The sequence below is a fragment of the Schistocerca nitens genome, chromosome 2 (assembly GCF_023898315.1).
Source record: "Schistocerca nitens isolate TAMUIC-IGC-003100 chromosome 2, iqSchNite1.1, whole genome shotgun sequence".
NCBI lineage: Eukaryota > Metazoa > Arthropoda > Insecta > Orthoptera > Acrididae > Schistocerca > Schistocerca nitens.
Window position 1 is genome coordinate 768841888 of NC_064615.1, and position 12766 is coordinate 768854653.

At 39.2% G+C, this 12766-nt stretch overlaps 1 protein-coding gene across 1 annotated transcript in view; it reads left to right on the forward strand.

Annotated features, from left to right (window-relative positions):
• LOC126237009 (E3 ubiquitin-protein ligase TRIP12) overlaps window positions 1-12766 on the forward strand; it is a 236317-nt gene that overhangs the window by 199246 nt on the left and 24305 nt on the right. Inside the window, exons 27-28 of the mRNA XM_049946736.1 lie at window positions 1507-1691; window positions 1870-1979. Coding sequence (XP_049802693.1) covers window positions 1507-1691; window positions 1870-1979 — 295 coding nt within the window. The remainder of the gene's footprint in view (window positions 1-1506; window positions 1692-1869; window positions 1980-12766) is intronic.

The following is a 12766-nucleotide window of genomic DNA, read 5'->3' on the forward strand; positions in this document are numbered from 1 at the left end:
CAGTGGTTGGCTTTTCCTTTTTTGTTTCTATGGTCGGCCAACCACCGTCACACTCTGTGTGATTTTAGTTTGTCTTGTCTGGTCTTTGTCTAAGTCTCTCTTGTTCTGTGTTGTCTGTGATCTATTCTGTTACTCGTTTTTATTCTCTGTGGGTGTTTTTAGTATTTGGAAAAAGGGACCAATGACCATCGCAGTCTGGTCCCTTTAATCCCACAAAGCAACCAACCAACCGGACTGCATCTCAAACCGGAGCCCTTTGCGTTTAGAGGGCAAGTGCTCTACTGATGATCTAACTGAACAGGACTCGTTCTCATAGCTTTACATCCACCAGTATCTCATCTCTACCATCCAAAATTCGCAGAAGTTCCACTGCAAACCTAGCAGACCAGCACTCTTGGAAGAAAAGATATGGTGGAGACGTGGCTTACCCACAGCCTGGTAGAGCATAAGCTTGCGAAAAACATAAATTGCAGGTTTAAGTCTAGTCCAGCAAACAGTTTTAATTTGCCACAAAGTTTCAGTGATTCTGTTGTCATATTTAGTTGACCACCTAAGGGTCTAGGGTTTGTATCCCTGGTATGACCATAATGATCATTTTAAGTACCAGAATCATTCCTTTGAAAAGAACATTTCCAATTTCTTTCAATTTCCTTTCCTTTCCCTTCCTTGCTCTTGGAGCTTGTACTCTTTTTAGTAATATAATCACCATTGGGTTGTTAGATCCTAATCTTCCTACCTTGCTTTTTTGTACTCGCAATATTAGGAACAATCCTTGTATCTTGTAACAGTTGCTAAAACCTTAAAGTGACTGTTACTGAAAACTTTTAATGACATTTTGTGGATAAGTAAGTGTTGCAGAGATTGCATTCTGTGGCTGATTTTCTTCAAATGATTCTACCCTGCTAACTGGAACTTAAGTTATGATCTTTGACACTCGGTAACTTCCACCAAAAGATTCGCTCTGATCACAACAGAGCTTGAGGTTTCATGTGTCTAATACTCTGCTTTACTTTATACAGAAATTACATATCTTATACAGAAATTACATATCTAACCAGGACAGAGAAGATTTGAAATTTCTTTTGTTGGGTGACTAGAATAAAACAATTTTTTCTGCCTTCCAACTCACCCTTTCCCCGCTTCTCCAAACTGTCCTCCACTGCCACCCTACCGCCTCCACACCCCTCCCCCTTCTTTCTTCTCCACTCACCACCACGACCCCTTCTTCCTTCTCCACATTGTTCGTACATTAGTCTTGTTACAGTGAGTGAAACTGTGCTGTATTACTACTACTACTACTACTACCACCACCTTTTAATATGATGATGATTTTGAGTAGTAGTGTTAGGCAAACTCTTATGGTGAAAACACTTGATGCTATTGGATAGAATTTTGTGATACCTACTCTTATTGTTGTTCGCTAATACTACATTACATTTGTGTTTCATTTTCAGATTTTCTCGGGCAGTTTTGTTCACTAATATTACATTCGTGTTTCATTTTCAGATGGCATTGTTCCCTCATTGAACTCTCCACTGGTGCCATTTTTAACATCACGTCTTCCTGATTCTGTCACAGTGCAGGATGCCTCACTTGAAGTCTTATGTCTGCTTAGGGTACTACATGCTTTGAACAGATACTGGGGCACGTTGTACACAGCTGTTGAATATCAACCAATTGTTACTCAGCAGGTACGCTGTTAAATTGCTGTTTGTATTTTGTCCATGGAATCCATATTTACTACACCATTTGTTTAATGAAACGTTTGTTACTATTTATTAAAATTGAACAGATTTTTTACTTGTAGTGCAGCTATTTAATATATATATATATATATATATATATGCCCTTTTTCTTACTGCTTTACAGGAGTTCATAAACAGTAAAATTGCTGCTAAAGCCAGCAGGCAGCTTCAAGATCCATTGGTAATAATGACAGGCAATCTACCATCATGGTTACAGCAGATAGCATCTGCATGGTGAGCAATGAAATGTTCAATGTTGGTTGTCTTGTTCTGGATATGACGATTCCTGTTTGAAAATGAGATTAGACAGAAAATATTCTGATGTTATATTCTTATAGGGATGTCAGCATTATAAACACTGGCTTTCTGACCAGCACTTAGTATAATATTGAGTAATTCTGTTGTTGTGACCATTACCATTTCTGCCTTGCTGATAGAAACTTCTTCACTCAGTTGTGTTACCGGTATTGGATTTTGTGGCTTCAAATACTACCGTATTTACTCGAATCTAAGCCGCAGTTTTTTTCCGGTTTTTGTAATCCAAAAAACTGCCTGCGGCTTAGAATCGAGTGCAGAGTAAACGGAAGTTCTGAAAAATGTTGGTAGGTGCCGCCACAACTAACTTCTGCCGTAGAATATATTTAGCGCTACACAGGCATCCTTTGCAGGCACAAAGATAAATACTGGTGCCAAAACCTCTGCATCAGTAAATAAATTAAAAGAAAAGGTACAAGAATGTAAACATTATGCCATGTATTCTTTTGTGTTTGCTGTTATCTCGTATAAATCCTGTCTGCCTAATGAACTACGAAACTAGAGTGAGAGAACAGCAAACGCAGAAGAATATACGTATCATGTCATGTTTATATGTGTATTATTCTTATGCTGTGTAGTGGTACAGTCAGAAATGAAGCACGGCAGATGACTAGATTTTAAAATCTAAGATGACTCTAATTTCTGTGCAGAATGTAATGTACTAAAGAGGCGTCTGAAAAGATTTTCAAACGGAGAAAAATTTTCGCTAAATTCTCGTTCAGAACATCTTCTATCATATGCAGTCTATTATTTGTTTCTTGTTGGTTATTATCAAAGAAAGCAGCAGTGTAAGTAGCAACAAATAGCAGTCTCTTGCCATTGTATATCAGGCATAAAGCATGAAAATGAGAGAGGAGATCCTATACGTAACATTTGCTGTTTAAAATGTTATTTCCACTTTCCCATTTTTCTGCATTTTTTAAAAATCCTGGAAAAGTGTAAAAGCAGGATTTCGCTGTATCTGGTTTCCTCCACCGCATCATTGGAGTTTCATCCATCACAACATAGTTTATGACATGTTGTCCATTACTATTGTCAAATTTGATTAATATTTTGCAGCAGAAAATTATCTTTACAGCTTGTGAACATATTCCTGGACAACCACTTTTATTCAGGGTGTATATCCCCCAGGTTATCCAGGAAAAATTTGGGAATTTTTCATTGTTTCAGTTTTCAGATAAATTTTTGTAATTTTGACAGATAAGAACTGATACTGTAGCAGTTTTACTTCAGCCTACTACTGCAGAATAATACCAAGCAAAAAAACATAAACGAGAGAATAATGCCAAAATAAAATGCACCGTTTACAACATCAGAAGAGTGCATTCACTAGCGAACAGCAAAATGTGTTAAAGACTTTAGGACGAAGGCTAAAAAATACTTCGTAACAACAGGTTTCAGCGAGCATTGTCACAACTATTTATATTTCTAACAGATAATGGGAAAATACTGTGAATGGTGGTTTGAGAAGTGTTACTTTCAAAGTACATATCCTTTTACTCAAGGTGAATTATGTTATATGTGAGAATGTACAATGAATTTCTTAAATCGTGGACCATTTAACTTTCATTCAACACTTTGAGAACCAGCCAGTTGGAAAAGTTTTGGGCCCAGAAGGAAAGACATTTAGACATTTATACCAGTATTTAAAATTTTACTGGCACATTTATGTTTGACATATTTTAAAGAGTGACACACGCTAAAAAGACCATATTATTGGTATGACATCTTAGCTTTTCTTTCAGCTACACTGTGTGTATATTAATTTAAGCGATTAACTTTCTCTGTTTGTGTGACTGACATCATCATGTGTCTTGTGCTCTGAATATCTGCTTTCATTGGCTGGCGAGATAGCGTGGCGTGAGCTATGATTGGCTGACAAAGCACATTGCGTAGTGTAATCTCGATTTCAGTGTTTCGGAAGCTACAGTGCCATATTTGGTGGCATTCTGCTTATACTTTTGTAATATGAAAATGTGCAGTGTACGTGTTGCTGCACATTAAAGATCTTTCAAAATGCTATCTTTTTTTGCTGGGTTTAGCTTCCTAAAATGTTGGGAAGGTGTTCACTGATGTATAAAACATTTACCAGTCAAAGGATTGATAAGTACATTGTTACTTTAACAAGGGAATAAAGTACTTTCACATGGGGTATAGTGTAGTTTCACCTGGGGAAAAAATGTATTTTTAACTGGGAAATATGGTCGCCCCCCCACCCCTTGTTCGCATATATGCCCTGTTATTGCAAATCTCATATCTCATGTTGAGACATGGTGCATGGTTATTAATAATGCAATGCCAACACAATACGTGAAGACTACAGAATTGGGGTTGCTACAAGTTCTGGAAATAAGGGAGTTTCAAAGATGTCAGAGAAATTTGGGGGGCGGGGGGGGGGGGGGGCAAAAATCTTGTTTTTGTCTCAGTAGATGCAGTGGTTCATTTACTGAAGTGTCATACATCATTGCTGGATGGGAGCAGCTGAGTATGTGTGCCACTTCTCTTCCTACAACTCCCCTCAGCTTGCAGTCAGTGCTGCCACCACTTCTTGCCACTAGCCTAGAAGCTGCCGATGAGAGGCATGAGGAATGGTTTGTTTGGATCTGATTCCCAGAGATTGGAGACACAGCGGGTGAAGACAGCAGTCGTGTCAATGAGTTGTATCTGAGTGATTGTATGAATATGTGTGTGCTCTCATTTTTTGACAAAGGTTATGGCTGAGAGTGCGATTGTCTTTTCTACATGTCTGTCTGCGACTCGTCGATCATCTTCACGGTGAGTTGCTGCCTATCCTCATTAGTATTGACTCTCAGAGTATTTGTGCAAGTCATCTGTTCCATGGAATGAAACACCGTGCTCTCATTTCACCAACATGGTATCTGTGACACATGAATAGCTGGCCTGCGAGTCAATTTTTGTGACGGGCTAAGACCACGGGGCATTTCTGCAGATATATCTAATGGCTCAGGCCTGCCGATCTGATGCCCGTCATTTCCCACTAAAGTGCAGGCCCTGCCAATAGGATCTAGTCCCGCCAATCTGTCCGCAGGCTGGGTTTGTCTGTGTGTGGCGTAATGCCGTGGATTTTTGTGATTTATCCACGGACCCAGGACTGCGATGCTCCTTGGCAGGCCAGAGGCCGTGGGCGAAGGATTTCCGGAATTGTAACTGTCTCACCACAAGTACATTGTACAGTGTGGCATTTTATAGGCATTTTATTTATTATAGTATGTTTTGGCACTTCATATATTTGAAATTATAGACAATTAGAAGGTGAAAATTGTGGCAGTTGGGGTACTCGTATAATTCTCGAAAGAAAAATCACAAAATACCTCCAGAATAACAGACATAACGCAGTGCGTGATAACCGACAATAACAAACATAGTAGAACCAACATTTTGTTGGCAGTCACCTGTAGTGTGGGTTTACACAACTCTTCCCTACATTACACACTTTTTGCAAGAGGCCTACTTTTTCTGAGGTTATTTCTGGAAACAGTGAAGGTATTTTAAATCTGTTTTGAGAGTCCATGGAAATGCGTGTTTTTGTCACCAAATGTGTTTCATTTTATTGAAATAAAATAAGAACAATGGTGTTAATGAAACGCAAATACCATTTGGCGTGCCTTCTCCATCTGAAAACCGTTCATTTCAAAAGACCTTGGCGTTAGTACTTCAGATTTTGCTCATACAGGGGAGAAATACAGAAGTTCGTACATATTTTTTGAGCTATCAAAATTTGTCAGAAAAACGGGCTAAAACTCGCATGGAAATCAGGAAAATATCAGGGAATTTCACTTGGGGAAATTTGTGGCAACCCTGAGAATACTTGAATGCCAAAGAATACCCTTTTACAATGAGAGCTGATGAACATCGATGCATCTGATGTGTGACACCATGTGGTACTGTGTATTTACATCATGGCAACGGGGCATTTTACCAACTGAAATGCAGGCAGTGCAGAAGGAAAAGCCACTCACCGTTGATGTTTACTAGTCAGTGGCGTCACGTTGCCTCTATTTAGCCAGATATCAAAAGTCACAACCAATCATAAACACACTATATTATGATGAAAATTATAGAACAATAGAAGTGTTCTTGCTGAACATTATCATAATATCAAATACAGTTAAACATATTAGTTCCCATATTGATATTATTAAAATTTTCGTGAAGATCAGTAAACTACATTTATATTTGCCAGTACATACTTCCAATTTATGCACTGACTATCTTACTTGATGCTTGGAATTTAAGTACACGTTGATATGTCTGTCGAAAAACTAGATTACAATCGTGTTGTTTGTCACAAGTTTTTACTCTATAAATATTTACATCTGATAAAAGTAATTAAGGTTACTTTTTAATTATTAATCGGTATATAGTTTTCTTTCTGTTGATAGTATGTTAATGTCTGTAGCCTAATTTTCTCCTAATAGTACCCTGAAACGTTCAAAAATTTCAGGCCTCTAGGTCAGATTTTTTTGTAAATAAAATAAACATGTCACAAAATTTAATTCTTGGAATTTCAATTCAATATATTAGATCTATATACATTCCAGTTGCATAATCTTGGATGACGTGTTCCTCGTCTTTTAACTACCTTTTCTTGTTACTTCTTACTTCGGCCTCTATAGTTGCTTTAAGAACACATGTTTAGCTGAAGTAACTGGGTACACTTCTCAAACCTTGGTGCAAATCCAGGATGGTGTAAAATATTCAGATTGCTCTTCTACTCTGCCTAGTACTCCTCATTCTTTACACTAGTCCAATATTTGAATTATAACTCTTCCTGTGCACAATCCAAGAGAATACTCAGTTCTAGTTGCTCCACAGAAATAAAGCCATTTGAAGTTAACTGGCCACACCTTTCATGTCTTTAAATTCTTCTTCTATTTTAGTACCACCCTCTCCACAGAGTGCACACAGAACCACATCCATTAGAAGCTACACAAAGCACTCAGATCAGTAGTTACATAACCACATTTAGTCATATTGTATTGATAACTTCTCTTAGAAGTGCCACTTTGGGTCTCCAAATATTTGAGCTTCTGTCTTGAGGCACTTGGAGTTGACCTGGCATCTAGCTAGTCTGTATATGTGCTTACACAGTCTCAACTTCATGGCAAAATAAAAAGATTACCATAAAACTTACAATTTTCAATGCCAAAACTTTTTTTTTTTTCACGAACAACTTTCAAGAATGACAAAATAGAAACTGCTCAAACTGTATAAACAACACATCCAAAAACCAAAGATATACAAGAGAAAGCCTAAGAGCATTGCAAAGTGTATCTTCTGACAGGGCTGCCAGTTTGGAGTGAGAAAGATATACTGTACAACATTTGACATGTGAAAAGCAGCAGGAACATGGGTGTGGCCCATTTGCCAAGAGCTCTTTAAATTAGTTTTCAAAAATGTTCCCTATGTCCATTTCCTTTAATTACCATTTTGATCAAAAAATTCTAAATGTTGTTTTAACACTTTATTAAGAAAATTGATTTTTAATCAGATCCACAAGCAACTGCTCTTAAGCCTGTAGAAATACCGCATACTTTGTATGATAGTCACACATGCTGTTTTCTTCTTAAGCATTTATTGATGGATGCAAAAATTGGTGAACATAGGAACAGGATATGTGAGTTGCTAATAGGTTTTCACACATCAAAAAGGTCATACTGTACTACAGCCTGTATTGGATTATATTTTTCATTCGAGGATTTATTATTTCTAAACAGGTCTTGTGTTTGTTAATTGATTGTTCTTTCCTCAGTTACTATGTATAAATGTGATGCCGAACTAAATTCCCTGTGAAATATCCAGCATTCATGGCTCACTTGTCTATGCATCTAACATTTCGTGAAGTTTTTATGAGATTATCTGGCTTCAGTTTCTTCTTCATAGTTTTACTTCGCTATTTTGCGAACTTTTAACGTGTCAGAGGTTTTCTCTGTAGTGAGAAAGAGCAGGCACGTCCTCTCCAATCCTACTACCTGCATTTGAAACCCAGACTCAGATTCATTTACTTTACAATAATTCCTTGCCCTAAGAATGAACGGCATTGTAGACATATAGTAAGATGAACCACAATCTCTGTTATACACTTCACGTATCTGAAATGTAAGGTAAGCAATAACTTCTCAAGATAAGCAATAACTTCTCAAGATAAGCAATAACTTCTCAAGATAAGCAATAACTTCTCAAGATAAGCAATAACTTCTCAAGATAAGCAATAACTTCTCAGCTGAAACTGAAATTTCTTGCTCTATTGTGCCACCTGATGCCAAAGCTATTTTTACGTCCATTCTTTTCTTGTATGAAAAAAGTTGCTAAGACACACTCTGACTACACATAACAGTATAACCAAGTAAGTGGAGAAGTCAGGAGCACTCTACTCAAAAGACTGAACAGTAGTAGAACTACTATACAAAAGAAGTTGGCCCTGGATGTAGAAGGGAAATTAACAGAGAGAAAAACCCTCGGTACATTTTGTTGTAACACAGAGGATGGAGAGCCAGAGACAGCTAATCGGGAACAGTTTTCAGAAGGATATCTGTGTCATATGCATGGACACACCTGTAAATTCAACTATGAAGCATCAGATTACATTTCAGAACAGGCAACCATAAGAATTCAGATGTACAGCTTGTATTTTTATTAGTCTTGACAATCAGTATGCCACATAAGAAATTACACTCCATCGTAGAGTGCCCAGTGCATAGAGGTCACACAGTACCCAGCAGGCATCTCCCTATTTACACCAAGCCTTTTATGTCTCCATGCATGCTGGAATGTAGATACCTGTCCTTTCGTGGGCACCAGGAATGCAGGCAGTGGCCATCAAGGTCATCAAGCCCAGGTAGCTGTTGCTCTTGCTGGGTGGCACCTTTAGGGAGATCCGTCAACTGGAGTTGGCCACCCCGTGGGTGGAAAGCAAAATCAAGCATATAGGAAAACTTACTGTCTGTAGTTCCTGATTTGTGCCCAGACTGATGGAGAGTCCTTTCAGATTACTTCGTCTATATTCCCTGTAGATTATATTGAAAATATATTTGGAAATTCTCTTCCGTCCCTAAATTATGAAGTGGATCTGTCATCATTAAGTCACTTCTATCCAAGCTGGAATGTGGTACAGGGTGTAATTTTTCAGCGATACTTACTACTGCAAATAGATGAGGAATTATTTGAAAACTTGGAGAAGCTAGTGGTCCACTTCGTACGTCATCTGCATTGAGACCCACCAGACAACAAAGTTGACACTGAAGCATTTTGAGAGAATTCGCTTCCTGATAAACTTACCATTGAGGTATGAAATTGTATTTACCATCCGTGATGTGGTTCGTTAAATGTCAAGACGTTGGGCATGTGTGTTCCCACTGTACACAAACTGCCCGGTTTGCAAAGACTGGTCATCTGCTTCATGAAAACTCCCCAAGTGAGCAACCATCATTCTGTGTTATTTGTGCAGATAATCCCAGAAGTGTGCTACCTTAGTTTAGTAATGTAAAATACAGAAACTTGGACTCTGATCACCTTTCTGTTTTGAAGCCTGGAAAAAGTATGATCACTTTGATCCTGTCCCAATGGTATTGAATTTTGTCTATACCATGGCCACGATGTCATGGAAGACCACACACACACACACACACACACACACACACACAGAAAGTTGAGTTGGAACTTACATGTGTCAGTATTGTTCTGTCCGCAGTGGTGACACTGATCTTGGGTCCTGTCCTTCTTCTTGGCCTCTCCTTGCTTAACAAGGATTCCCTTAACATAATTCAGTTGAATGGCACTGGATATTACTGTCATGTGCCAGAACTGCAACAACTAATCACCTTCTGTCCTGCAGTCTGTGTTGCTCTCCAAGAAACTCTTTCAACCAGTGACCATTCTTAACCCTTCAAGGTTACTATGCCTTCCATCAGAACTGTACTGACCTTGAGAGAGCATGTAGATAGGTCTTTATTTTGTTTCATACAGATGTCAGCAGTGAGTGGATTTCTCACTATTGGAAGCAGTATCTGTGCAATTGGGAATAAGCCCAGCGATTACTGTTTGCAATGTATGTCTGTCTACCCTCAGGCAGAGCATGTCCACATTTTGAAGAGGTGACCTCTTTAATTTGACAGTTCTTTGCCACTACACCCCTCCCCAGTGCAGCTCACCCACCCTGCGCTTCTGTTTGGCCATTTCAATGCACACCACCCATTGTAGAGAGGAGTAACAGCTTTTCTGATAGGGTAGAAGTCTTCTGGCTGACCAACTTCTTCCCAATTTTGATCTGTGTCTTTTCAATGATGGCACACATATATGACCCCTTTTTGGCTATCAGTCTGGGAATCTCTTCCCCCAATCTCATGGTTTCACTACATTGGGCACCGTAGACTGATCTTTGTGACAGCAGTCACTTTTTGGTGATTCTCTCTTCTTTGTGAGCCCCGACAGACCAACTGCCGCATTGAGTCAACTTGGCAGTTGTATACCTCTGCTGTTACCACTGTCCCCTCTCCACCATGGTGTATCGATGAGGTTGTCAGAGATACATCTGCTGCAGTTGCCTGTGTGGCTGGAACGTTTATCCTTCTTTCTACAGAACTCTTCCACTTACTACCATTACCATGATGGACCAGATACCTTCCAACAGGGAGGGGGGGGGGGGGGCTGGCTTTTATGGGTTTCCTAATTAGATTGTGTCTCAAGACCATCCACTGGGACCTCAATCAACCACCCTTATAGTGTGCTCACCACCTCGGTTGCTACTCAGCCCACAAATTGGAACCAATTTATTTGAAGGACCTAAATTTTGTCACTCTCATGACATTTCAGCATCTGTTCTATAGGAATATCAGGGTGCTACTGTCATTTATACTGAAAGCTCCAAAACCTGGACAGTACAGGAGATGCTTTTATTTCTTCCATCATTCGGGAACACTGTTTGTTGGTGAGAACATAGTAATTTTATGGAGCAGATGATGCCATCAACAAAGACTAAACAGACTACCCTCAACCACATTGCATTGTAGTGACTCAATGAGCAGTCACCCGGTTATTCATCAAAGGTATTCTTTTCACCCTGTGGTTATCTGCTATTCATGTTCTTCTCTCTGACCATAATCGTACTACCTGATCAGTCGTCTTTCTTATGTCCCACACAGGGTGCGATTTGTGCTTTTACCAGTGGGGGGGGGAGGGGGGGGATGTCTTAGGGGTTTAGTAGAATTATATATTGGACCGTGGCGTTACACATGGTTAAACAGCTATTTATAAATACATGTTAATGCCGAAACTCACTATTCACACGTATGCACTATCAGAAAAGCCATCCCTTGTTATATCTTTAAAAGTACATTATAGGTAAAGCTTATTTACAAAATCATCTACATACAGGTAAACAAGAGGAATTCAAAAAGTAGAGGCACATTTGTGAAAAGCTGTACTTATTCTGATGTTAGAAAACTGAAAAATATTAATAGTATTAATAGTAAGACTTACTAAAAACTTTCAGTGTTCGGCTCCACAAATTTAAATTATATGTAAAGTTTTACTCCAGTGCGTGGGAAATAAACATCCCAGGTTGGGATGCATAAACTAAAGCCAGAGAATGGGTTGGTCTGATGCAGAGGGGGGGGGGGGGGAATCCCCCCCTGCAAATCGCACACTGGTCCCACATAATGATGGTACTTTGGAAACAAACTGGCTGACAGAACGGCAACAGAAGTGACTGATTGCCCAACATTTACTTTGGCAATCGGGGGTGCAGATATGAGAGGGCATGGATCATCATCTGATGGGGTACTGCTGTATCTATCACATAAACTATGGCTGTTCAACATTCCCCATCAGTTCCTCCTGGAGGAAGTCTACCATTTGCATTCCTCCTTCCGTTCCTCCTGGAAGAAGTCCACCATCTTATGCTCCTTCCACATCAGTCATACCAGGTTATCCATAGTTAAATTATGTAATGAGAAGTACCCTCATGTTGCGGTTGCAGAGCCTGATAGACATGGCTCATATCATGGTGGGATGCCCCTTCTGGCTCTCCGTGCCAAGCATAGTCTTCCAGGTTATTTACCTAAAATGTTACCAAACAACATACAGACAGTTGATATGTTTCATAATTTTCCATTGTTGCTAGTTAAACTACTGTTGAGGGAGGAGTAGTTAAGTTATCTCCCCCGGCATGCTGGACCCAAGTCATCTCACTTTTAATAATTAACAGCGTCAGTTGCACCGTTTACCTAGAATTTACCCAGGTTTCAGTCGGGATAACCCAACCTTCTTCAGAATAACAATAACTACTATTTGTCCATAGTGGACATCGTCAAGCTAAAACTACAAATCCATAAATTATCGTCAAGACTATAAAACTTATCTGGAACTGCCTCGGCCCCACTTCGCGACCGCAATGCGGCAGCCACGAGCGCTGTACTGGAACTCAGTTCATGTGATTTTTGTTCGTGTAATACACTCTCACCAAAAACTTGTGTATTGTTATGTGTTAGTACATGTCTGCCTTCCTTTAGTAGTCTGAAGCCAATAAACATTTATTGTAGTATTTCATGATGACAGAATGGGCAGTACTTGAGCAAACATAAAAAAATGTGGGTTCATTAAGAGTGAAATAAAAGAAAATCTCAAATAGAAGAAGAAAATTATTAAAGTGAAAGCAACAGTTTAAAGACAAGGACAATAATAACATG